Genomic DNA, 27,640 nt, shown 5'->3' with positions numbered 1-27,640 from the left:
CCAATGTTCCAGCTGTGTGATTCATCCCACGTTTCCAAGATAGCATAGAGATCATAGTTTTCTAATTGCACTGTGGCTTCCGACTCCTCCTGTTTGTTTCCCATGCTGCATGTACTGGTGTAGAGGCACTTCAGCTGGGGCTATGGGCTGCATCAACTTTTTAGAGGAGTCCTTCCTAATTCCTACAAGATGATTCACAGTCGTTTCCCTGCTGATTTTTAAAGTATTGGTGTTCAGTGGTTCTTTTGTGTCACTTACAGGTACATCTGTTTCCCCTGCCATATCTAGTTTAAAGCCCTGCTAATGAATCCGGCCAGCCTGCTGCCCAAAACTCTCTCATCCCACTTCATCAGGTGTGCCCAATCCCATGGCAGAATGCCTGGTCTCTCAAAAGCACGCCTGATATCGGAGAACCAGAAACCCTGAACATGGCACCAGCTACAGAGACACTCACTCACCTGATCTTTATGCCACCTCCTTCTTGGGTCCCAGTCTGCAACGGGGAGGATTGAGGAGAACACTGCTTATGATGATCCCTTCAGCATCTTTCTAAGGGACATAAAGTCCCTTTTGATGTTTCTGAGTGTTCTTGTCACAGCTTCAGTTGTCCCTACGTGAAAGAGCAGGAACGGGTGGTAGTCCTCTGGCTTGACCGAGCTCAGCATCCTCTTTGTAATGTCACAAGTACAGTCCCAGGCAGGTAGCAAACCTCTATCGAGAGATTGTCTGGGTGGCAAATTTGCACTTGCTCTAGTAGCATTGGACCTTTTATGGAGCTGAATCCATCTGTTAACCTAGAATAAACACTTAAAAATATTTATTTATTTATATATTTTCCCTCAGGCTAGTTTTCTGTCTTATGAATTAAACCAGCTCAGCAAGAGGTCCAGCAAGTTTGAGAGCTGGTGTGTGGGGGTAGCAGGATTGTCTGGCTGGCATCCAGACATTGAAAGAAGGAATTGGACAGGACTTCTTTTCAGGTATTGTGAGCTATTAGAAAACCCTAAACCATGTCACTGTTTCAAATCCAAAGTAGTCAGCAGCTTATATATATATATATTTTTATATATATATATATATTTATATATATATATTTACACATACATGTCTGTCACTTTGTGAAACTGGTTACTGGTGATGAGATACATGTAAGGAACAGGTCTGATACTTCGTGGAGAGTTATCCTGGTAGGCACCAGAAGTGGCAAGCAAAATGAGAAATCCAATCGTTGCTTTAATCTATGATAATAATAATTAAATGTTAGAAGCAATTAAAATAGAAACAAATTGGTATATAATAATTTTAACTGCTGTCAGCAGTCCAGGTCTTCCTTTTGTCTCCAGTCTATTGTTCCAGTCAAGGGCTCCTGTCTCATATTACAGCCTTGAGATCCATCTGGGCCCTGGTCCAACCATTAAAAATATGCTGCATGTGCCAATGTTTGCAGTTGCCTTGTGTTCCAGGTTGCTTTTCTGCAAGGAGTATGCTGAAGTTGAAGTTCTACCATTACAACCGTTTCATTTCTCCGCCGTACTAGCTTGGGAACTGTGTGAATTGATCTGCAGCTGCATAGGTGAGCCATTCCAACACACATCTGTAAACCAGAGGTGGCACATTTAGAATGATGCTTGGGGAAAGCTGTTTGTCTGCAAGACCAAATGTTTATATCTTCATCCAGGCCATGAGAATTGATAGCTGTATCAAAAGACTGTTTTGAAAGTTTCTAGCTTGTAGGTGTTACAGACAGTCAGTGAACTGCTTCTGAAGAATAAAAAATAAAAATCTAGTGATAAAGAACAAACTAGGAGTAAAGTCAGGAAAATAAGGGAAACTTCAAGCAATTAGATCACACCTGGGGCTACAGAAGGAAAAGAGCCATTGTTCTTTTAGCAATGGGTGACCTCAGTGTGCTGAAGGGCTCTTCACTGACAGGAGAACCAGAGTGGTGGAAAGAAAAAGCAACAGTGGAATCTGTACAGATAGTCATGCTCTCAGGGACAGAGCAAATCTCAGCATGTACCTGGCCTGGAAATTAGCATTTTGACATCAATTTCCCCATTTGGTTTAGGTAGAATGATTACAGATTTAAGGAAAAGTGACTAGTGTAGTTCTGTTCTAAGTGTCTGCAAGTAGTAAAACTCTCTTCTCTCCATCTTTTTAAGCATGACTATATGATGATGAGATAAAGCATTTGTGACTGACATGAGTAATCATGACAAACTCTGCTTAATGACATTTGTTGAGAGTGGAGAGGGGCATGTAAAACATTTATTTGCTGGTTACTCTGCAGGTCAGGATTGATGTAACACTGGAATGGTAGGACAGTCATTCTGCCACAGAAACCAGTGGTTGTGGCATCAAAGTCATTAGTATAATTCCCCCTCAAAAAAGAGGGTAGAAATAGTCTGAGTCAGCTAAACTGAGCATGTTGCGAACATTTATATTTATAGTGTGAATGCTTTAACATCAAATGTGTTGTGTCCTGAGGAGGAATCTCTGGCAGCCAGGAACAATAAATTGATAGGGAGATTTTTCTGGAACACAAAGTTTTACTTGATAATAAAGTTTTAAAAGGGCACAAGACAGCATGCCAGCTGCAGTTTCACACTGTGATATACATATGTATACTTGTGCAAATGTCTTTTTTTTTTTTTTTTTGGCAGAAAAGCTGATTTTTATGAGCTTCCTGCCTCGCTTCTCCTCTTGCAGATTACTGCCTCCTCAGCTGAGCTGCCCAAATTGTTCAGGTCATCATTCACAATAGTGAAAATATTTAAGTTCCTAATTATTTCATTTAAATTTGGTCATCTTACAGACCACACATAGAGAACAGCCACACAAAAAGGTGAATTGATATAGCCTTATTTAAATTGAATATTCATGTGTGTTCTTAGATCCTCCAAATATGGCACACATGAATGACTGAAGAAGAAAACTAAATTTCTGTAAACATGGTGATTTTCAGCAGTGTTTGCTTGTAGCCATCCTCAGGGGTAAAAAAAAGATTTGAACCAGTTTAATTGCTTACCTATGTCCTGAGTCTCCAAGGGATATAGGGACTTGAAATGAGAACATGGTGTATGTATATATTTTGTTAACACAGTTTTGTTTGGCTACAGATGAAATAGAAATAGTTGGGGAATTTTAGTGAGCAGTAAGCCTCATCCAGGCAATGACAGTAGAGAAAATATCTGCAAATTTGGGTCGACATTACAGCTTGAGATAAGTATATGATTAACATTTATGGTGAAACTTTGCCTAGCTTAATTCATTTTAACTGGTTCTTAATAGAGGCTTTGGGAACACTTATAAAATTCCTCTTTAAGTGAAAACCTACCATTTTCCCTGCTAAATCTTTCTATTTTTACAAGGGCACAGATTTCCAAGGGACTATGACAGTTTATCATTTGGAAAACTGCCCTTCATTTCCACACACAAAAACTGACAAGAAAAAAATGGCTTCTTTTTTAATAAATTGTGTTGATGTTTCCCTAGTGGTATAAAATTTCTTCCACAGTCCTAGGCCAGGCTATGTGTGTATATGTAATAGATTAAAACTACGCAGCAGAGCAGATTCTGTTCATAAGATTAAGACCAGGAACATTTGTGGGAGAGGAGCACATTGGTCATGATGCATCCTCTGATGTGTGGAAGTGTTGTGTCACTTGGTGATAGTGTTTGCGCAGCTGGGGCTAAAGTCACTGACTTCTTTAACACTGAGTCTTTCTAGTCTCCCTTTCAAACTCTCCTTGATGGTTACACTTTAATGTAGTGATGTGCACTCCTCACCCTGGGTAACTTCTCCTGGATGTTCCCTATTTCCCCCATATGTAGGCTTCTGTGTGGTGCCACAGATGTTGCTCTCCTGTGGACTATGTAGAGGAGCATGGACAAGGAGGGACAAGTGGCAGTTCTTAGTGTACAGAGTTACTCTTTATTAGTAGGTGGCATTTTTGCAGCATTAGTAGTTTCAGGGAAGTATCTATAACCCTCTGCTCTGCAGATTAAAGGGCCAGAACAATATCTCATTTTATATAAAGCAGCCCTTTCAATGAGCTATGCCACATCTGTTCCCTTACATCCACACTGTTACTTTGCTGCTAACTGGAAATTTTTATATATCCGTTTACAAGATAGGAATACCAAGCAGGTCACTCAAAACATATTTAAAGAATTTGCTATTGCAGGGTTCTTCTAAAAGATTTTCGTGCTGCTCTATAGACTTTGCATACTACCTTTCTCCCGCAACTGTGAAAAGTTTCCTTGTACGTAGATTGCCATTTCAGAAAAATCTCTTTAGAAACTCTTAGGAGTGGGTTGCAATATTAGACAGTCAAAGTTGTCTGATGGAGAAATTAAACTTTTTAAAATTATTATTTTTTTCTCATGAACACTTTCTTTTAGAAATAAAACAGAAAATAAAGTATACCTCACAAAGGGGTCCTTGAAACCAAGGAACCAAGGTGACAAAATATGTAGGCTATATACTGTTATACTGTACTGTTATATATACTATATACTTTTTTTTTTTTTTTTTTTTTTAATTTGTGGTGCTCAAACCACACACACAGTGACAGCTTGCGTGGCATTAATGCTGCAGGATTGTTCTTACCAAAGGATTCCACCACATTCAGTACAGTTCTGAAAAACTTAATTTGTTGGCTTGATGCAACTGCAGGACAACGGTGATTGAATCTCAGCTTTACATTGCTTGCAAAGTGGTGATCACTCTGAGTAAGAAAGAATTTTATCCTAGAGGTCATTGAAACCATAAGCTACAACAACCACCTGTCTTCTACTTCTGCTTAACTTCCTGTCTTGTAGAAACCTGCCTGTGAATTTCTAGAAAGAAAAATGGGAGGTAGATGTGTAACAGACTTTGCTGCACAGGTTTTTTTCAGTCACTTTCTCCCTCTAGTTTACAGAATAGACTCCCTAACACTTAAATAGCATATCTAAGAGGATGGCATACCCTGCTGTGGAGACTGGAGGAAGGAGAAGAGAATATGATAATATTGTAAATTATTATTTCTCCTGAATGAGAAATCGAACCTCTAGTAGGGAATGAAGGACAGAAAAATAACGGCTATACTGGAAAATGGTCTGTTGTCAAAAATTCAAATACAGGGTTGGTTATATTGTTTTAAAAGCAGATTCCTACTTGCCATATAGATTATTTTGTGTTAAGGCTATGCTCTGCCAGAAAATGTCCATTCCCAAGTGTCCATTTAGCAAAAAGATGACTCATAAGTGGATACTAAGAAAAAAAAAATTAAAATGTTTTGTCTTTATGCCATATTGAATTTCTGCTTGCACAGAAGTAGCCTCAGGCAACCATTCTGTGAGTTTGACAGTGGGTGTGCAGTCCTGTAACTATGGCTGGTTGGAAATGTTAACAAATTGGAAAAGGCCTGATGTCCAAATGAGATGCTGTGGAATGTATCGTTTTGACGGAGCATTGTTCAAGAACAGGGACTCACCTTCCAAAAAGATAAATAACTTGACAGTTGTACCTCTCAGGTGGGATTTCTGAGACCCACATTTGAATTCTTAGTTTTTCTGATTTGATCTAAAGAGTGGACTTGAGTTTTCACAGAAATCTAATTTGAGTGGCCTAGACAAAAGTCTATTAGCTATTTTGAAACCTTTCTGCTCATCTGTTTCTGCTTTCCTCTGTCTTTCTTGTCTACTGGGCTTTCTTTCTGTTTTTACACAGACACAGACACACACACAAACACAAAAGAAAAAAAAATAAAAATCCATAGCTTTTTTCTGATGCGAAGGAGGAAGATGTTTTACATCTCAACACTTGCACGACAGGGAATCAATTTTGTGTCCAGATTTGTCTGGAATGTAATTATAGCAATTTTAATATCCTTAGCGTTAATTCTTATTATTGATTCTATTATTGATCCATGTCTGCTTGCTGTTGTATAAATGCAGGCAAGGAAACTGGTAGAAAATAACACTTATCAGATGACATCTGTTATTTTTTCATTTCTAAACTGAGTATGAAAGAAGGTTCTCAGCATTTCTATAGCTAAAATCCAAACCACATCCATTCTCTTTGTCCTCCCCCAAACCTGTCTTTGCCTTTCATTTAGTAGCAGACATTTTCTAACTCTCTACTCTCATATTCATACTATGTGGGCAGCTAAAAATTTTGCTGTGGCCTAGACAGTGGCATAAAGCCCAAAACAATTCTGTGCCCATTTTGAAATCAGATTGTATTAAAAAGCCAGCAAAGGTCACTAAACTGTGCACAATTATCTCTGTGATGGGTTTCATTTTATTTTTCAAGTATTGCATTTGCTTTAACTGTTTCACTGAATGGCTGCAGAAATCAGGGATGGGATGGAGGTAGAATACAGCCATTCAGATTGCAGGTTTACATCTATGTGTGGCTTTGGTGGTGTCTAAGCTGTTCCTGAGCTTCTTGGCATGTCAGACCATGTCTGGCGCCCAGGGAATCCACAGCACAGTACTTGGATTCAGTCTGATTTAGCATGCTTTATGCATAGTTAAATAGGTTGCTGGTGGAGTGTCATCAGGCACCCTAGCAGATTATTTCTTCTGCATTGTCAACATGAGGAAAAGCTATCACTTAGATCTATTTTTATCTAGTAAGTTTATTGTCATTCATATCTGCAGTGATCGTGATTTTCCACATGTATGCAGTCATGAGAGAAGCTTATTTGACAGCAATGCAGAGCTTTTCTGCCCAGGGTTGAACCCATTCTCCTGTTCTTATCATAGAAGCTAACTGCTACAAAACTGCTGGTGCCTGGGCAGAATTTACTTTTCTCTCTCTCTCTCTTTTTTTTTTTTTTTTTTGGTGTGTGTGTGTTCTCAGTTTGGTGTTGTAACAAGTTCTTTATTCTGGTTCTCTTGAGCAGATGCTGAGATGTGGAGGAAGGTAAACTGTGGTGCAACATGTCAGTTAAAACATGTATAATTATCTCCTGTAATCTTTGTGTATGAACAAGTTGGCAAAAGGTTACACCCTTTTCATGCTGGAGCTGCATCTAGCCTTGGCTTTGTATTAGGCAGAGTTTTGAGCAGAGCCAAAAATGATGCTTCAACTGTGAGTACAGGGACAGTCACGGGCTGCTGCTCCAATGAGTGGCTGGATTCAGTGTGGCTCAGGTTTTTACTCCTTCTCCTCTCCTCCTGCGTGCTTGTAATGGATAATGGATTTGTGTGTGTTTATCTAGGATTTCCACACCTCAGAGAATCCTGTTTGTGCTACTACTACGGCTAAGGTAAGAAGAAGTACAAAATGACCAAATCCTATGACACCTGTTTGTCTTTTCGCAGGCAAAGGTTCTGCTTGAACTTCCTTTCCGGCCGAACAACTCTCTAGCAGCTCATCTGTTGGGGCAACAAAGGTAGCTCCTGCTAAAGACCGCACTGTTTCTTTGCCTAGTGTGAAAGGGCTGAGCTTTCATTCACACAGTGAAAGAGCTGAATTGGCTTTCTGTTAGATGCCTGCAGAAATAGCAAAATCTGTGCCAGTAATGCAAAAGGATCAGTGGATCTGGGATATGCCAGGATTGCATCAAGGACAAGAAGCTGTAGCAAGGTTATTAAAAGACACAGAAAATCAAAATGTCTGTTTTCAGCTTTTCTTTCTTGTCAGTCTGAAGGCAATGATCTGCTCCTGTTTGTGTCTATAGGATTAGGATGAGGCACAGTATGACTCTGAGGCAAAAGGAAAACTAACTCACCTTTTTAAATACCAGAGGGTAATAAGGGACATTTGATATACACTTCTCCTTTATTTGCTCCTGTAGGTTACATATGGAGCTAGGGTGTTTATAGGGACTGCAGTTTTGGAAAGCCTGAACTGTTCCATAATGAGATATTTAGCATGATATCCTACAAAACTTCAGCATATGTCCACTTCTCTCTTTCTGGAGAAAAAGGTGAACGGGAGGAGAAGCCTTTTATTTCGTTACAAAATCAATACATTATGATGAGCTGAAAAAAGTAAGGCTTTCAGTCTTGAAAAGGTCAAGCAAACAATTTATATTATGGCTTCACATCAGCATAAGCATTTCAAGATGATCACTCAGTCTCTTCAAAGAAGCAATCAACTCATAAGATGGATGATATCGTCTGTAGAGTGATTTTGGAAAAAGTTGCCACTCATTAACAACAACAACAAAAGTGTAATTGCCCATTAGAAATAAATAAACCCCTTTAGACAAGAAATTATTACAGCAGCATGTCATTCAGTTACAATGAAAAACTGAAAACAATGAAGCCAGTTGCAAAAGTTTTGCAGGGAGTGGGTTAAGTTTAAACATATGGGAAAAAAACAGATCTTGTCACAACCTATCTTGTGAACTTGTAGCCTGGCACCAGCTCCTGCTGTGCACAGCAGGCATTTCCCCTCCAAACTAGGGCATCTACTCATAAGACACTAAAGAGGATCAGAATTTCTCCAGATCCCTCCTTGAGGAACAAGTATTACCTTTGGCTTTGTCAAGAGGATATAGATCTATCCTAAAATGGGACTGCAAAAATCTAAAAAAGAAAAAAGAAAAAGAAAAAAAAGGAAGAAAAAAAAGACAGCCATTCCATTGATTCAATATTAAAGATGTTGTTCCTGACTTTGCTAGCAAAAAAAATAAAATAAAAAACCTACTCTAAAACTCAAATAAGTGCACCAAAACCAAAGCCCCGTAAAGTTGTTTTTTTCTCTCTCTTTTTTTTTTCTGTCCTTTTTTATCTCTTTCTTTCTGTCTGTGTAAAAGTTATCTTGATAGATTTTTTTCTCACCTAGAAATGTGGAAAAAAAAAATCGACTATAGATGTTATTACAAAAATACTTCAAGCCCCCCCCAAAGGGTCAGCAAAACCTATACCTGCATTTTCAGCTACCTCAACACAGAAAGCAATACAGAATCCACGGTGTGGTCAGAGTTGCAGTAGAAAAGTTGATGGATCCTGTTGAAAGTAATTTTGTACAGGCAGTGAAATGCACAGGTCAGAGTAAGTGTCTGAAATAGTTTCTTCCACTAGACCTGTGCTATCAAAATCCCTTTATGATCAGCATTGTGCTGCTATTGGATGTGCTTTCAGTGACTTACTCATGTTTTTAATGGTGGTGCTGGTGTTTTTTCTTGCTGTGTCCATGTTTTTGTCATACATCGCTGTGAAAACTCTAAGAAGCACAAAGAGACAGGCTTTGGCTCAGACTTTTTCATTAAGACATTGTTTTTAGATTTGGGACTCAGAAAGGTTAGATTCAGTGTGAGATCCTTCAAACTTTTTTCTAGTTTGTCACAACCTCATGAAGACTCTCATGAGGTGCACTGTAGACAGAATTCCTCACCTCCTGCTGCAGATATATCTCCTGGAGGGAACTGCTGGAGTAATGACTGTTCCTGGAAGCTGCTTTGTTACAGATTAAATGAGGAATGCTGTCACTAAATGGCTCATTTCAGACAAGGTTCTCACATCTATCAGTACTGAATGCAAGACCAACTGGCTAATAGTGCTGCTGTTTGCCTCTTTTTTTTTTTTTTTTTTGGCCTACTGTATTCTTTGACATAAATTGTGGGGTTAGCCAAGGGCATTCACATCTTAGTCTTCCTTCTGAACTGAAGAGGGACCAATGCCTAATCACCAAAGAAAATCTGGACCTAACTCTGTATGTGCTGCATGCATAGGTCTGACATTAATTAATTAGCAGTGGTTATTTCTGTTTAATATACCTCTGTCTGAATACTTGTTTTTCTGTTAGAATCATTCAAAGAGCAAGTGAGAAACTTCCACTGATAGTTGTCTGAGAGGTGAGATAATTAATCAGTTCAGAAAAGAGACACAAAACGTGACCATGCATCCAGTCCGTCCCGTGGAGCAAAGGTTTTTAGCCCTAACATTTTGACTCAAGCCCCATCTTAATTTAAAACTTCACTTGACTGTTTTAAACAGATGACTGATTGCCTAGACTGATTTTCAGTGCTCCACAGCAGCAGTCTATTAACCTATTTAGATAGTACCTACAGTAGTAATGAGATTAGAAACTGGAAACTGTGAGAGACAGAGACAGCAAGAAACGCAAAAGCAGTTAAAAAATTTTGGTACTTTTTAGATGAAATTATCAGAAAGAAGGGTCATATTGTCCCACAAGTGAGTCTGTCTAGTTGATATGAGGTAATCCTGTAAAGACAGCCATGTACTTAGCTAGATTCTGAATGAGGCTAATGCTTAGATAATACAAAACAATTAGAAGATATGCATTTCTCCCCAGTGGTACCTCATCACTGACTAATTGTAGCTCTTGTGAGAGCTGTGTTTGCTACAAAGCTGGTCTTGCTGGATTACAAAGACCTGAAAACTGTACTTTCCAAACTTTCACTGATGACATTAAGAGTATGCCTGCTTCAGCAATTAAATTTCCATCAGGCTCCTAATTTGGCAGCCACTGCTTTAGGGCAGAGACTGTGTTGGGTGGGCCTCAGAAAATCTAGTGGTCTTTTCTGTAGAAGTACCTTTTGCTCCAAAGTTACTTTTTCTTTGGATCTCAGTTTTGCAGCTTTAAAACAATTTAAATTTCTCCCTAACTCATCTGTTCTGCCTGATTTGAGTTGTAATCCTCCCAACGGTAAGATCTGTTTCTCCCTGTCTTTATGATATACCTAACTTCATGAAATCTCTACTTCATTGTAGGCCAAGGAAATATTATAGTTAAGCATATAAGTGAAATCCACAGTGATAATTTGCAAGGAATCCCTTCTATTGGCAATTTAGGATGTTATTGGAAGCTGTGGATCAGAGGACTTCCACAACAGGTCTTTGTAGTTATGTTTCACCTTAGCTTTGAAAAAAAGACTGGCCATCCTAGTACAGCCTGCAGCAGGAGATTTTTTTTTCTTTTTCTTGGAAAACCACAGTCTATTAGCAGTTCTGAGGACTTGCTATTGCCCATTACAGACATTCTTAGAAGACACTGACCATGTTGTCAAATGGAAAATTCAGATTAACTGGAATATGCAAATCAGGAAATGGCCACACTGAGATTAAAATGAATCATGTTTAAAAGTCTTCAGCTCAGCAAGCGTTATACTGTAAAAATGCTACACCTTCTACTGCTTTTGCATGGAAGATTATATGTATATATATGTATATATTATTAAATACCTAAGTTTCTGATAAGAGGTAAACAATTTAAGAGAGGGTCTAGGTTTTTTTTTTTTTTGGCCATGATTAAATAATATTGAAGTAGCTAAAATAGCAGTTTATAACACAATTATATACATAATTCTTCCAATGTATTTACATGTTCTTGCATGAATATCAGGAATGCTTCTGATCATAGCAGGAGATGTATATGCAGAAAAGTCTAAAGTGAAGGTAAGTGGTACTCACATTAAACTTTTGATGAGGTAGAGAAAGGATAATTTTCACGGTATGGTGAATAGTTACCTCAGTTATCTGAGGAAAAATCATAAGAAAAGTCACCAAGATCCCTTAGAAAAAAAAAAAGAAAAAAGATTTAATAATTAGTTATCTGAACTATTCAATTAGGCACTGCATTATTTAATTTACCATCTTATGTTTCATATCTATCATTGAAACTAATATATTACACCCTTAGTGTCTTTCCTAAGCAGGAAAAAAAAATCTATTTTGCCTTGCAGAACTTAGGAGAAAAAGCATTGCTGAAAAAATTAATTCTTTCCAAGAATGATGTTTTGGGGAATTAGTGATATAACTAATATATTTCTCTAGCAAAACATGAACACATTAAAAAGCTTTAAATATTTAAGGGAACAAATATTTTCTCTATACGTTTGCAGAACCTAACATCCTGTGTCAAAATGTCTGTTTGTAAAATCAATCACTCACCAGCAGCCTCCCCACGTCCCCTTCCCTGTTTTTTTTTTTCTTTCTTTCTTTTCTTTCTCCTCACGAAGGTGTGCGAAGGTTCCTGAATAGTGACTTGAGGTCTCTTGACAGTTGCTTTCACTGTTACATCTTGCACAGTGGTGGAAGCAGATCCCTCCCTGCAAGTGTGGTAAGCCACAGGTTTAGAAGAAGTATCTCCTTCAATTACAGAGGACTGTAAAAACAGCCGGGAGAAGTTGATATTGTTAGCTAGGTTCTACAAAACGTTTCTGTTAAAGGAACAAAACCCAGCTCTGAAATCTCACTTGTAAACCTGAAGACAGGTGGAATTGTTCTGGCCTGCTTCCATTCTGTAAGGCAGAATGCAATGTGGAAAAACAGATGTTTTCTGCTGGTAACACACTGGGAAGGTATTTTGAAAATCTTCTCTTTATCCCTGCTTTCCTCTGCAAACATAAATCAAAAGGAGGTATTTTTGAACATGTACATTTTCCCCTTCTGTTCAAAAAACCTTTTTAAGCCATTGGAATGCATTTCTGGCGGGCACTTGGAAGCACAGGAAATTTGAATGGAGCTGTGAATAGCTGCTAACAGTGGCATTCAGAAGAGAGAAGATCGTGGAAGACAGGAAACCTAGTAGGCAAAGTCAGATTCTTAGAGTTCCAAGTTGTTTAGTAAACTAGTCTTTTTCAAAACCTGTATTTTTCTTTATTATTTTTTTCCTCTTTTGCTAATACGGATCTCAGATTTGGCAATTTTCCCCTCAGTTAACTAGAACATTATCTTTTGGTATCACTTTTCTCCAAGATGTGTTTTGATAACTTTAATATCCTGGTTGTAATGTTGATGTCAAATGCCTTCTGCAACCTAACAGTTTAGGACCTCACTTAATGAGAAAATGCATATTATATATCTGCTTTTTCAGCCTCTGAAGCTAATTTACTTACCACAATCATCCTGAAATATGTGGGGATGCTGTGCACAGTCCCACAAACACACTCGTGCAGAGATGAGTTAGTTCCTTTATACCATGGATAACAGCATCACAGTCTCTGCAGACTGCTTTATTTATTTATTTTTAATTTATTTTATTTTTATTAAAGTCATGGTATCAACCACTGAAGTGTTTAGGACATTCAGAAAAACTTGCCCAAGACACTGGTTCTTCATATTTGCAGCAAAATTTAACAAGTTTAACAACTTGTCTGTGAAATTTTAAGAGCAGTGTTACACTCCTAAATCTTACTTTCACATGTGCAAGTGTTTTTACATCTGTCATCATATGAGATTTTAAAATAGTGATGTTCTCTCAACCGTATTGAAATACAGTAAGCTAAAGAAAAAAAAAAAAGAAAAAAAAAGAACTAGAAGAAATATTGGAAATCTCTGCAGTACAAGGACTATATTGCTTTGGGGTATTCTTCATCCTGTCCTGGGCCACGGGGCAGGATGATAAGGTGACCTCTTGATGTCTTGTCTCCCCTGTTTTTGTGGCTCTATAATTGCTTGATATTCTTTCAGCAAAAGCTGAGAAACAGGATTGTCCTTCAGTACTCTATTTTCCCCATGTTATTGCCTAACACAGATTGAAGTCAGGGTGAAAGGACGAAATAGCTTTGTAAAACTGTTTTTAGTAAAAAATCATCCCAGTCTGCAGTGGTCAGGGAGCTGTATTAATATATTGCCAGCATCACTTTTTGCAAGGATACAGAGAAAACTTGCAATTTTTTTTTTCAAGTAAAAATGCATCTAAAAACGATTTTTAGAAAAGAAATATGGGATATTGCCAAAGTTTAAAAATTTGATCATGAAAAATCACATCAGTTCCTCACCCATTACTGACCTTTCCTTACCAAGAGCAAGTCTCTTTAAATACAGAGAAAGTTATTTTCAAAGCAAAGCATGTATAGTTCATTTCCCACATGACTTCTCCTTTTTAAAAACTATTTGCTTCAAGTGATTGGAAAATAGGTTCTTTTAAACAGAAAACTCATCCTAGTTTACAGTGTGAAAGACTTTTAAAAGTTTCAAGTAGAGGGTGGTGAATTGAATATATAGCAAGGTTACACATCTGAATTGTCATAACTGGTAGCCCTCCTTTATTGTGAGTTTTCTGAAGTGAAAAAACTTACTAGCAGCCGAAATACCTTCTGACAAGAATGATCCCAGAAATCCACTTATGCTGAGCATTCATGTTAGAAATGTGATTTTAAAATAGGAGCAAGTCATCTAAAGTAAGGACTAGAAATATATAGAGCAAGTACCATGATCAAACACAACTTTAGAATGAAAATACAGATAGAGAGCTTAGTATTTTAATAACTAGTTCAAGAGGATTTAAATCTTCTCACAGAAAGTTAGCAAAACAATAGGTAGAAGAAAACGTCACCAAGGTATTCAGTTTGAATTATTCATCCTTGTTGCCACAATTCCTATAGCAGAAAGACTGCTCCAGTGCATATTTCTGCACAAATGGATCTAAGACAGAAGAGAGGGCTCAGGAGAGGTGTGAAGGAGAGTCATAAATTGCAGCATAGGTGGGAAAGGTGAAATAATCCACCAAAGCAGCTATGTATTTGATCGCAAAAGTTCACCTTAACTAAATTAAACCCACTAAAAAAATAGAGAAACTCTTTCCATTCAGTCATTAAAAAAATCAGTCAAGAACACTGACAGAGTTGTAAAGAGGATCTTGACCTTTCCAGCCTAGTAGGGAGGCTCTTACTCATTATCCTTCTGTAGCCGTTCAAAACCAAGGAAGAAATAACGTATTCTGTTGTCAAACCCCTCTAGCTACTGCTCACCATCATCTGTTTAAAGAACAAATCACTGTAAGAACTTGAAGCAGCTTTCCAAGTTGTGTCCTCTAAGACTTAAAAGCTGCTACTTCTGCTTTCCTGCCTAGCAAGTCAGTCAATAAGCAATTGAAAGGCAATTATCACCTGTCTACCCCCCACTCCCAGTATGGATATCTCCACTCCTGCTCACCTGAGTGAACATACATCACAACAAATACAGGCTGCCTTTGTCTCTTTCTGGGACATACTACCTCATCACTGCAGATGTTGTGCAGCTGTTGTTAGAGGCAGATGCGAATTCACCAATTTATTTATACCTATGTAGGCACAAATTAGCCCAGGAGCCTTTTGGAAAGCCAACAGGTAGGGCAAAAAGAATATTATGGAAGAAATAAAACGTCTGTAACATAGTCAAGGAAATATCTAATTTAAAAAAAAAAAAGAAAAAAGAAAAACTGCAAAGGTGAAATGAATGACTTCTCATCCTTAACATAAATTTTAATTACATTAAATCTAAGATGTCTAAACTAGATTTATTAAGTTACACAGTGACAGACAATTTTGAAAGTTGTTCCAATCCCTTCTTTTCCAGGTATTACCCTGGCCATTACCTGAGTTTGGAGCAGTAAAGCTTTAGTTCTGTCAAAGCTAATGAAATCACAACATCTCTAGGTAGGCTTAAGGATCTGCCAAGCAAATGCAAAATGCAAAGCCTTGAATGAGTCTTGCCTCCTATACAGATTGGTGCCTGCCTCAAGGAAATTTGCACCTGTAAAGTTTAAATTTGAACAAATCATCAGGTGAATGTTAGGCAGGTAGCCAAGACTTTTTAAGTTTAACCCAAGTCACGGAAGCTTTATGGGCATTATAAATTATAAATAAGTTGCCATGTCAAAGTGCCCAGGCCTTTGGGAGAACTTGGTATGACAATATGGATTTATGCACTCATTTTGCAACATGAGGGCACAACACAAGGTCAAGGCAATAGAGACTAAAAGGCTAGAAGCCATAACTCCATTAAGGAAATATTAATGACATTTCATTTAGGGGCTAACAATCAGCCAGTTCTGCTACTGCTGAAATCAGTGGTGGCCCCTGGGGGAACCAATGTTGGTGTTTTGAGTACATTGTAATCTACCACTAGTTGGGATAGATCTCACAGGATTTGTGCAGTTTCTTTAGTACATACACAGTGATTATACTGCAGTCTTTGGAGAAACAAGCATCTCTTTTTCAAATGTGCAAAGCTATGTGAGCAAGATGAGAAATGACTTGCTAGCTAAATTGGGGAAACAGAACTATAAAGACCAAATATAAATAGGTGATTATTAAAATTTAACTCTGGCATATCAACATTTTTTGGATGCTTACATATTCCCCTAACTTTCATTTAAAGCAAAAAGAGAAATCTATAGGAAGGCAACAATGTCTCTTCCAGGATGTACTATACAGTCTCTTGTAGAACTTGCATAGCTTTTTTTTTTTTTTTTCCCACTAGCTTCAGCTTCTTGCTGTTAAATTAAGCTGGCAGTGTTACAGGCCATTTTAAATCGATGCTTGCAGAACTGCAAGAAGTGTGAAGCTGCCAATGAAGAGTCAATGAGGAGGCAGTGATAGCAGTTATCAGCTGCTCCACACAAATGTCCTGAGGTTTCCAGCTGTGCGAACCTTTCCATTATTATATATATATATTTAATAGGGAATTTATTTATTTATTTATTTGCTTTCTCACTGTCTCTAAGATCCAACTCCCATGAGCTTGCAAATCATAACCCTTCAGGCAGGTTTGCACCCAGAAATGCACCCAATTTTCTCGTGGTGAACTATGATTGTAAATTGTTAAGTCAGATTTGGACTGGAGAAATTCATACTATCTTGCATGGAGTTCACATCATTTCACTGTTGTGCTAGAACTGGCAAGGGCTGCACTTCAAAAGTGAAGCCAATGTGTTGGTCAGAACATCAGTCATATGCTGCTGAAAATGCAGAGGATTCCTGGTGTGCAAATGAGGGCAGATTTATTTTTTCTTCCTTTTGTATTCCTTGCTATTAATGTAATGCAGTTCTTTCTGTTATAAATGAAGATACAACTCAATCTGAATTTAGTAATATTTATAAAAAGCAAGTAATCACCGCTGGCTGCACCGGGAGCCTATGCTCTTCCAACACGCACGCACAACCGTCGAACTTTCTGAACATGTAGAACATTGCTTTTACATATTCATAAGAAACCCGAGTACGCCTATACGTATGTGTGACCTGTCGCCGCTTCCTATTGTAATTATCTCGTCCACACCGCAGGGGCGGCTTCGACCGGCTCCCTCTTCTTCTGCGCATGCTCTGCCCCCCCCACGGTTCCCGGCAGCAACAAAATGTGATCGACACCAGCCCATGCGGGGCCGCCTTTTCCCGCGTTGCAAACAACCTCGCCCGGCAACAGCAACCGCCCAGCAACTCCCATGCCTTAACGGAGGGAGAACAAGCAACCCGAGACGGCAAGGCGTCTCCGGAATCACCCTTCTTTGTTCCCTCTCTACTCTTCACATTCCTGGTGGCCTCATCGTTAAGAGTACGGTGTTATCACCAACCATGGGGCTTGTCGACCCCCATGGCCACGCTCCCACATCTCCCCCTTCTTTATTAACATCAACCATCTTGATGCGAGTTATTACTCCATATATCACATTTCTGAGTTATACATGCCATTTAACGGGGGAAAAATTGAACTGCTACTGTCCAGTAAACTGCTTCTAGTCACTGGCTGATCATTTTCTCCCATCCCTTCAGACAGATAACACATTCAGCCACAACAAAATTTATCTTTCTCTTTAGAATCAGAATATTTCTTTGGTCAGTGATGAATTGGCTCAACTCATACCAAATTGTGTGCTTCCTGGCCAAAGCAGGAGTAGTGGCAAGAAGATGTGGAAAAGGAAGGAGTGGGAAGCACAGCTTTTGATCTGTCAGTAAAGCTATGTGCCAGCCTACTGAAATAATCTTTGGGTATAGAGCTGGTTAAAGAAACAGGTATGAAATCTTGTATGCTAAAAACTGGGTCAGAAACATCAGTCTCTACTCATTCACAATGGGACAATAATCCACAATTGTTGACTTCCTAGTGATTATGTTGTGACAAGGACTGGTCAGCAGGCCAACGAGCTTGTATTGTAGCTGTTAGCGTAAGTTGTATTAAGGGAGCAATTCTTACATAGTTTATATCTCTAAAGATATATTACCATTCTACATTAGACTGGTAGATGTTAAAAAAGAGGTATGTGCTGAAGTAAATGGATTTACATGAATTAGGTTCCCAGCTATTTAAGACAGAATATTAAATGAAAATAAAAATAAAAAATCCCTGTATACATTTTATTTTTATTCTTCAGGAAACAGTTTGGAGATGATGCCATGAACACTTCAGAGGTGTGCAGTAACTTAGAGACCCTACAATCTGTCTTATCTTAGGCACAGCTGTACTTGCAATTACCAGGATATAAATCCATGTGAAATAATCTGTGTCAATAAATGTGGTGTGAGTTTTTCCCCTTGTGTAACTGTAAATACATTTAAATCTTAGGGGATGATTTGGACATGGAGTGTTAAATGATGCTGAGTTAGACAGTGAAGTAGCATGACTCCAGAGAAGAAAATGAATATCATCTCTTCCAAGAATATACCAATCATTTATGAATTACCACACAACTAAAGGTGCCGTGACATTCTCTTTCATCCCCTCACTCCCTCATTTTTTAACTAGTTTCATATCCTGCCAAATGGAATATAAAAACTTGCTGACAATGAAATCTTTTCCCTTATCTCTCCACTTTTTCCGTACCACTCCCAGCTGAGCAGCTCAGTCTTGTCTGGTTGTGCTGATACATGTTGGATCCACAAAGTTTATAATGAACTAATTTGTTTCACAGAAAAATACTGATAGTTTGTTGGAACATTTTTTTTTTCTGGGTTAATAAACTCACAGAGAGGAACCGATGATTGCAAGTAAGGTAAGTGGCGGGAGTATGTGGCTGGGATTGAGGAAGGAATTAGGATATAGAAGAGGACTTCAAAACCTCTCAATTTTAATGAAATCAAGCTTCAGGTCACTGCACTCTGTCTCATGAAATCATACCTTGAACTTGAAGCACATGACATTGTAGAGAAATAAGGCTTACAGACACATCTACATGCTAGTAAGACCCTAGGTCTGCAGGTAGAAACTGCTATGTTGCAAGTCATTCTCTTCCAGAGTAGTTCATTGAAGACACAGGCAAAACCTTGAATGTGTCTTCCAGAATCTGACAGATTTCTGTCTTTGTGCACCAGGCAAAAGCAGGGAAATAATGTATCCTGAGAGATGTTATGGATGTGTTAATCAGAAATCATGTAGAGCAAAACAAAGTTCTGATACATTTATTGCCTGGGGTTTAACTGATGACTACTGTAGAGGATAAGGACAACACAGGATATGGTTCTCACTGGCCTTTACTGGAAACTCAAGCCACAGTGGTCTATGCTTGAGACAAATCTGTGAACTTTTATAGTTAACAGTAAATATTAAAATTATAAAATTTCAAATGCATATGCACAACTTCTTGATAGAGATCAGAATGATTGTTGAGGGACTTTTCTGAAGACTCTTAAATCTTTTAAAATCTGTCCAATAGCAGTAAGGTCATTAGCTGTCTCGTCAGTGGTCCAAACCTGTTGTGGTTGTTTGTCATAGACTGTACTGAGACTTCAGTACCCCAAGACCTCAATTAAGTTGACTTTGCCATGGTTCTGCTTGATTGGAGCTGTGCTTGGGAGGGACACCTCCCTTCTGTTGCTGCTGGTGCTCACCTGAATCAAAGAATCACAGAATGGTTTGGATTAGGAGGGACCTGAAAGATCATCCAGTGCCAACTCCCTGCCATGGGCAGGGGCACCTCCCACTAGACAGGTTGCCCAAAGCCCCATCCAACCTGGCCTTAAACACTTCCAGGGATGGGGCATCCACAACTTCTCTGGGAAACCTGTTCCAGTGTCTTAGCACCTCCTGAGTGGAAAATTTCTTCCTAAGGCTGAGGCTTGCCGTATAAGGAGTTGACCAGATGGAAACATTGCAAAAAAAAAGATGAATAATGAAAGGTAAGATGACTGAAGCAGCTATTGTAGATTTTCTTTTGGCATATTTTATTCCAGCTTCTTCTTCTCTTTCATATTAGGAGACTCGTTTGAACAGGCCGTTCAAAATTGAATCAGTCACATAGTGTCCTTTCATTAAAAAAAAAAAAAAAAAAAGAAAAAATTCCATGGTCCTTCATTTCTTGTTTGCAATGCAGACCTCAAATCTCTGAAATACATTATTTCAGTTAGCCTTGTCAGATCTAATGAACAACTATTTAAAACACAAATCACCTGAGAATCAATGACTGTCAGAAAACAACGCGTAGTCTCCCTTTCTCTCTTTCTGGCACCTGCTGTTTGTGGATACAGAGTAATGTGCTCCTTAAATCCTTTTTTATTTCTCCTTTACAGAAGAACATGGGCATTTAATCACTCTGTTTTCCAAACTACTTTTTTTTATTATTATTATTTTTATTTTTTTTCCTAGCTGTTTTAATCCTGGAACCCTATGTTGTTTGGTTATTATTGCAGAGTCAAGGAGTTTGATAGAAGCCTCCTTTAGCCAGCTTCTATGCTATTGTGAGTCAGCACTGTGAAAGCCTCTGCACAATTCAAAGATTTGTCTCAGCACAAATTCACTTGAAATAGTCGAGGTAGAACACAAGGAGAGGACTCCCCACCTCTAAGGTGGAGTCACCGATCCTGGGGGTGTTCAAGGAAAGGTTGGACCTGGTGCTTAGGGACATGGTTTAGTGGGTGACATTGGTAGTAGGGTGATGGTTGGGCCATATGATCTTTTCCAACCTTAGTGATTCTATGAAGTTTAATGCTGTCTAGATGGCTAGATAAACTACTGTATTTTGAAGATATGTTGGCTGTTTCAGTCAAGATTATACCTTTGTTGGGTATATCTTTTTCCTTGTTTTACCTTTTCATTATGCCTCATCATACATTGCACACTTACTATTTTATTCCCTCTGTGTTTTGTGTAGCTTTTAAACTCCCCTGAATTTAAGAAAGATAACTTTTTTGTTTTTAGTAGTTGTCGTTTCTTAATACTTTCCTCTGATTTCCCTCTCACTAGCTCTATTTCATGAACAAAACCTGAGATAAAACTATTGGTTAAATATCTCCCTGGACAAATGTTTTGTGTTCATCCTGACCAACAGCAGAATCCTCATAACCTGTGTTTAGATATAGCAGCACCTGTGGCAAAATGTGATGCGGGGGCAGATAATTAGAATTTGGTTTTATCTTGCTATTTCTGTAGCTAAAACCTCAGCATCTTTTGGCAAACTACAAAGACTGATTAGCTAGCAGAAGGGCTGCAACGTAGGGACAATAGAGGCTGGAGGAGCTGTGTGGTTTTGAGAAGGATGCCGGGTAGGTTACCATGTTTCACAGACTCACGGGTTGTCTCTTTCTCCAAAAAGAGACTGTCTGCCATCTGCTTTGGGCACAATACCTTGAGCTCTGCATTCAGCACAAAAGGCTTTTATTAACTTACCATCTACCAGAGGTCTATAAACAAAAGCACAGCTCCAATCTTGTCTGAACTTTGCTTTGTGAGGTTTCAAGGATTTTTAACCTAGAACACAGTTAACTGCTCCTTCTCATTTGTGTCACTTCAAAAAATAAATTATACATCTATTTTTCAATAAACCTTTATATTAAGAAGTGGTACAGCCTGGGCACCAGAAGGGAAATTTATCCTGAATCTTTGTGGCCCCATCTTTGCGGTAAAGAGATTTTCATTTAAATTTTTTGGCAGGCTATATGTGTACATGAGAAGTGTGCAACTGCTCTTTTTGGTAGAAATTTCCATTGGAAAATGTTTCCAGTAGAGTTATTCTGTCCTTTGTGATGTAAATAAGACATTCACTACTGTAGCAGTGTCAAAGACACTCAGACAGTGAGAACAGCAAACACAGGACAGTGTCCAGTTCAGAGAGGTATAATGGAAACGGAAGCATGAAGATTGACTTTGTGGGGGGGTAGTGAGGGAAGTGGTGTAGCCAGATAACTTCTGTAGTGACAAAACTAGCAGCTCTTCTGCCTTCAGCTTGGCAGATGAGTGAATGCTGGGGAAGTGGGATGGGATGCACCTCTCTCAGAGAGGGAAAAATATTTTTGCTCAGGATAGATAGGGCTGATAGGGGCTTTAAACTAGAGTCAAAGGGGGAAAGGGATAAAAAGGATTAAAAAAAAAAAGGGATAAAACCAGACCCGCCAGTGATAAGCTAAGGGATGGCGTGCTGGAATCAGAGGGACTGTGTGCTAGTGAGGTTCATCGATCTGCTCCACAAGGTGCTGCATACAATGAGGTACATTTGAAGTGCTTCTACTCAAATGCATGCAGTATGAGGAATAAAATGGATGAGCTAGAGGTCTTGGCCCAGTCCCACAGCTACGACATCATTGGCATAAGCAAAACCTGGTGGGATCAGTTCTGTGGCTGGTGTGTTGCAATAGATGGTCACAGGCTCTTCAGGAGGGACAGGCAGGGTAGGCGAGGTGGCGGGGTGGCAATGTATGTGAAGCAGGGGCTGGACTGTGTGGAACTTCAAGTTGGCGATGGCAAAGTTGAGAGCCTCTGGGTAAGGATTAAGGGATGAACAAATAAAGGGGATGTTGTTGTGGGAGTCTATTACAGACCACCTGGCCAGGATGACAATGCCGATGAATTATTCTTTGCAGAACTAAGAGATGCCTCAAGATCAACTCCCCTTGTCCTTATGGGGGACTTCAACTTGTCAGACATCAACTGGGATCACCACACAGCCGACACGAGCAAGTTCAGGAGGTTCATAAAGCACCTAGATGATAACTTCTTGGTGCAGGTGCTAAGGGAGCCAACTAGGAAAGGTGCCCTCCTAGATCTGTTGGTAGAGAACAGAGAGGGTCTTGTGGGGGACATGGCAATTGGCAGCCGTCTCGGTCATAGTGACCATGATGTGGTTGAGTTTAGAATTTGTGGTGACAGAAGGAAAACTGCCACCAAAACTTCAGCCCTGGATATGGGCAAAGCAGACTTCAGGCTGCTCAGGGAACTCTTCAGCAAGGTCCCCTGGGAAACTGCTTTTGAAGGCATTGGCATCCATCAGTGCTGGTCAGTCTTTAAGCACTGCCTCCTAAAAGCACAAGATCAGGTGATTTCAAAATATCAGAAGTCAGGTAAGTGGGGCAGAAGGCTGGCCTGGCTGACCAGGGATCTTCTTCTGGAGCTTAGGCAGAAAAAGAAAGTGTATGGCTGCTGGAAGCAGGGTCAAGGCAACATGTAAGGAATACAGGGACACTGTTCGTGTTTGTAGGGAAAAAAATTATGTGGCCAAAGCCCAATTAGAGTTGAAACTGGCCATGTCTGTGGGAGACAATAAAAAGGTTTTTTTTAGATATACGAACAGAAAAAGGAGGACCAAAGAAAACATAGGTCCGCTACTGGATGGGGAAGGTCACCTCACAGACAAGGACATAGGCAAAGCAGAGACATTTAATGCCTTCTTTGCCTCCATCTTCAGTGCTGATTATGGGCTTTGGGACCCAGGGTGCCCTGAGCTGGAGGACCATGATGATTTTGAAGGTCTTTTCCAACCTTAATGATTTGATGATTCTAAGCAAATGAGTTGTGGGAGCTATTTCTTCAATAACACTGATGCAGTTTCATCAGGTGGTGAAAAACACTATCTGACTGGTATCTGCAGTAGCAGGAGACTGAATTCAAGAGCCCAGGGTCACAGAAAACTTCTTAAAAGATGCTTTCACTATAGTGGCTAACTATATGATGCAACTTGGATAATGTCTCTTTCTCGTTTGTGAGTATTTTGTTATTTCCACTGTAGTACTTGAGCACTTCACATACATATATATATATATATTTTTTTTTTCTTTTTCAAAGTTAGAAGCCTGTAATTTTGTTGCTACAGACCATAATTTTTTACAGTCCTGGTAAAAATGTGCAAATGCCTGATTAACTTAGAGTTAAAAACATAGAATATTATTTCTATTAAAATTATTACCAAGCTCACTGATTTAAAACTTCCTGAGAAATCCTTGCCATCTGTAATTAGGAGTTCATTGTATAAGGATATTTTCCACCTCAGACATTTATCTATAAATCTATAATACAGTTATTAAAACTGTGCTAAAGGTTGGGCTTATTAAAACTTTCTAAATCAAAATGATGAGTTTGAGTCTTAATGGGGTAGTTCATTTAAACAAATTAAATACCATTTATGCTGTTTTAAAAAATCATTACATTCTACTAGGTTAATTATTTTAATGTTATTGGTTAGTCTGTATGAATTGCCCACACAGAACAAAGGTCCTTCATCCTTTCTTGCAATTTGTCATCTGCTATGATAAACTACTTTGTATCCACCTATAATTACCTTCTGTAATTGCCACTTCCCCCTCTTGCAATGTATGCTTGACAGACTGAAAGATAATATATAGTTAGTGGTTGTAGCATCTTTAATATTTACTGTTGTTGACAGTACAAAGCTCAGCTGCTTAAAACTGCACTGATAATGGATAGCACTGTTGATAGTGCACTGTTAGTACCGAAGTAGTAGGTGAGGAGCTTTTCATCTGCAAAGCTGGCAAGAACTTCAAGCATGTCTCAAATCCAAAGACCATGAAACATGACTGGTGGGTCTATGCCGACACAGAAAAAAAATGATATATTTGGTTGGACAGGGGGACCCAGAAAAGACTGTTAGGGCTAGTGCCAATAGGCACTCTCAGACTGGCACCTGCCAAACCCAGTTCTGCCTCTTCTGAGCTGAGTGTTGTTACTCCTGGGACTGAGCCTCACCTCTGTGCTGTGCACCCACAAGTTCCCTGGCCCTCAGGTCTCCACAGCACAGGAAAACATCCTGTGGCTTTTGGCTATATGAAGGTGTATAGGCTGCAAGGTCAGCAAACTTGGAATCTCTGACCTTTCAGACGTGAGTCTGTTTTGCCAGATATTACTCCATTGCTGCTAAATATTTGATTCAGTGGCATCCACCTTCTGTTAACTAGCCCCAAGAGTCACATGCAGTGGGAGATGCCTGACTGAGTTGAGAAGTCATTCACCATTTTTTTTTTCTGTACTCATCTGAAGGTTGCTTCTGTTAGAGCTCACATTCAGATTCCCACTTACTCTATTTTTAGGTTGCAGGTATGGCTTAAAACTCTTTTTCGCCATGGCTTTGCCTTACCTTATAGAGTTGTGATAAGAATTTGGCAAAAGCCCAAAAATATTGTGTAGGCACAGAGGGTCAGGACAGAAAAGATGTCTGACTGCACTTCAGCAAGTTTTATAAACCTTTGAGGTAAATCTTCCATTCAAGCCACCTGGGTTACATCTTCATTTAAATTAACACTTTCTTCTGGCTCATGTGTAGTCCAAGAGGTGCCTCCTGAGCCAGCAAAACATTAAAACGACCGGCTGTTTCTAGGTAAACTGAAATTGGTGCCAACCAACTGTTGTCTGCAAACATACTTCAGAGAACCTTCACGGTCTGCTTAGCCACCAGCATAGCTGGTGGAAAGCAGACAATGGTAAGTATATGTGTGTCTGCTGCCCCAGTGGGCAATACTTGGTCATTAGTCAGACAGAACCCAGAAGTTCATTGTGAACCTTCAGTACAGCTTCTTTGATTTACCACGTTAGGATGGCAACATGAGGTCAGATTACACTTTTTCCCCTGTAAAGCCAAGACCAGGCACCTGGCACTCTAGGGCAGTTTTTTTTTTTCTTGTTTTTTGATGTCAGTTTTTCCTTGCTTGCTGACCGACTTATATGACAGCCTCATGAGTTATCAGGAGGAAGCTACAAAGATCTTTTGTCAACCTGTTTTTGATTATTGGTTGTCTCTATTCCTTTATTTCATTAAATGCAAGGTTATTGCTCTTGGACTTGGGGATCTGCAAAAGCCAGTTCTATTTTCTCATTTGCATTTTTATCCTCTGTAACAATTAATTCCAAACATGAGTTATTTAAGGTATGCTATAATAAAAGCTTAAGTAACAAAGGTTGCTGATCATTGGAGAACTTTTTAGGTTACTAGTAGCAGGTCAGGAATTAAAAATAAAAACAAAAACACCTTTCTGGATCAGAAGACAGAGGTAGCTTCTATCTCTCTTTAGTTTGTAGCTGTATCTGGTGTTCATGCACACTCTTCCTCCAGCAAAATTACTTCCTGTGTCTAGTAGTAGAGATATATACTCCATAAGTACTGTATACTGCTTATGGCACTATAATGGGACTACTGAGACAGGGAAGTCATACTAGATAATTACATGTTCTAGTAACATATTCTTGCACTTATTTCTCAAAGTAGACTGCGAAAGCGCATTTGCCTCTGAGCCTCGACATAGAAATAAAGGAAAAAGCGGAAAAATTGGGGCTAGCTCGTATGTATGCAAGGGAGCTAGGTGGCCCTGTCATTTGGACAGTAGATGGCACCATTTGTTTCGTTCATAAAAACATCCTCTTCTATTGTGGTTTTGCAAAGCAGCAAGACTGCAAGAGGGGGGTGCCAACAGCGTGTGTGCTCCTTCTTAGCAGGCTCAGAGAAAGAACACTGATTTTCTTTATTTTACTACAGTGGAGTATGAGCTGTAAATCTCTGGGGATCTACGGGATGATGACGTTTTCAAAGGGCCAGCAAGTCACCTCATCCTCTCAGACACACTTCCTGAAATGATGCCATGGTAGGGTGTTGTATTTTATAGCCCACTGGTCTGTTTGCTCCTGTACTCTGGGTGCACAAACTTGACTATAAAGTGAACTTAGCTATATTTGCCCTTCTTCTTCCAGGTTTAATCTTCCTCAGAAAACAACATGTTTGTATCCCTTGACAGCGCCCTATTACAGCTTGATAAAGATATGCACCCCTTAAAAGAGCTTGTGCTGCTTCACTGACTTGCTCAGCGCGGATGGATAGTTATGGTTTGCTCCCTTTAATGACACATCTAATGAGACTGTCTACTGAATCTGGCTCCTACCAAAGAGCCTCCTGTTCTCAGCAATTGCAGGTCAATCAAATGTAACATGCATCTAATTTCTGTTCTTTCACACCAGCAGGCTCCTGTGCCTTTGATTTGTTGCACAATTAAATGTAATAAGAGAGTGATCAATAGATAACATGCCCATTATTTTGCTCGGAAAATGTTTCTTAAATGAGGTGATTCAGTTTAAATCTGGAACAAGTGTAAGTAGCTCTAAAAGGAGCCTGAGGTTGAGTAAAGCTGTACTTCCACTTTACATCTTTGTGCATCTTTCACATGGAGGGTTCATCATCAAGCACTAATGCTAATATTATCATTGGTACTAATATAGTATAATCTTGGTATCCTTTATAACTTTGCTAACAACCTCCTGGGAAGATCTCAACCAATCAGAGTCTTGTTGTCTACTCAAAAAGATTGGCAAAATCTGTAGTGTCTTGTACAACTCTAAATTTTAAGTGCTGTATTTCTTCCCTAGCATGCCTTCAAAATCCTTCAGAAACTCGTAGACATTCTCGCTCTCATGATTTTAAGGTCATTGCACATTTACTGAAGAGTGATTTACCTCTGGACAGACAGCCTCAACAAGCTGAAATGTTTTTTAAGACATTTAAGAAATACCAGAGACAATTCCTGAGGTATTTTGTGGTTCTCTGAGAGTTACTTATTCCCAGATCACTTGGGAGCTGTGACTCTTAAAGACTTACCTACTATGTCAACAGGATCCCCTGACAAAATTGCCAGAAAGCAACAAAGGAAGTTTTTTTTTTTTTTTATCAAGACTTTTTTTTCATTCAACTTCACCAAAGTCAATCCTGCTGAAGCACTTGTGTAATAGCATAGGTCTGTACAAGAGGCTTCGTCGCACAGGTAAGACAGTA

The 27,640-nt window shown here is 39.1% G+C and overlaps 2 protein-coding genes across 16 annotated transcripts in view; one reads left to right on the top strand and one right to left on the bottom strand.

Moving 5' to 3' along the window:
- The window catches only part of LRRC2 (leucine rich repeat containing 2), a 165,366-nt gene that overhangs the window by 57,831 nt on the left and 79,895 nt on the right, over positions 1 to 27,640 (top strand). For 2 of the 10 annotated variants that reach the window (XM_083817939.1, XM_083817945.1), the window contains exons 1-2: positions 7,339 to 7,388; positions 18,235 to 19,784. The exons of 1 other annotated variant lie outside the window; for it this stretch is intronic. In XM_083817939.1, the coding sequence (XP_083674065.1) occupies positions 19,771 to 19,784 (14 nt within the window). In that variant the 5' untranslated portion in view covers positions 7,339 to 7,388; positions 18,235 to 19,770. Of the gene's footprint in view, positions 1 to 7,173; positions 7,263 to 7,307; positions 7,389 to 18,234; positions 19,785 to 26,356; positions 27,630 to 27,640 lie in introns of those variants that run through there. 7 more of the 10 variants (XM_083817938.1, XM_083817936.1, XM_083817946.1 and 4 more) reach the window with 6 other exon arrangements.
- On the bottom strand, positions 1,464 to 18,212 carry LOC310889833 (uncharacterized protein). 6 transcript variants are annotated; one of them, XR_014576828.1, is made up of 5 exons: positions 16,791 to 18,212; positions 12,165 to 12,305; positions 11,860 to 12,017; positions 11,380 to 11,480; positions 1,464 to 1,594 (listed from the first exon to the last, which is right to left on the bottom strand). XR_014576828.1 is itself a non-coding variant. In XM_083817959.1 (4 exons), exons 1-4 carry the CDS (start codon positions 16,992 to 16,994, stop codon positions 11,438 to 11,440), a joined length of 546 nt encoding a protein of 181 aa, XP_083674085.1. In that variant the 5' UTR covers positions 16,995 to 18,212; the 3' UTR covers positions 7,382 to 11,437. The 6 variants fall into 6 exon arrangements, 1 of the variants encoding a protein (XP_083674085.1); XR_014576829.1 differs by lacking the exon at positions 1,464 to 1,594 and adding an exon at positions 7,382 to 9,169; XR_014576830.1 differs by lacking the exon at positions 1,464 to 1,594 and adding an exon at positions 7,382 to 8,118.

Source organism: Anser anser (genome assembly GCF_964211835.1).
Source record: "Anser anser genome assembly, chromosome: Z".
Taxonomy (NCBI): Eukaryota; Metazoa; Chordata; class Aves; order Anseriformes; family Anatidae; genus Anser; species Anser anser.
Note: the sequence above shows the minus strand (reverse complement) of the source record. Positions and strands in the feature narration are given on the sequence as shown.

Bases quoted from the DNA above. Each gene is read 5' to 3' on its own strand.
- LOC310889833 (XM_083817959.1), bottom strand. From the start codon at position 16,994: ATGCGCAGAAGAAGAGGGAGCCGGTCGAAGCCGCCCCTGCGGTGTGGA. The intron at 12,306-16,790 runs GTGATTACTTGC...TTATGTTTGCAG, and splicing joins GGCTCCCGGTGCAGCCAGCG to AGGAAAGCAGGGATAAAGAG. The intron at 11,481-11,859 runs GTGAGTGATTGA...TTTTTTTCTAAG, and splicing joins GGGACGTGGGGAGGCTGCTG to GGATCTTGGTGACTTTTCTT.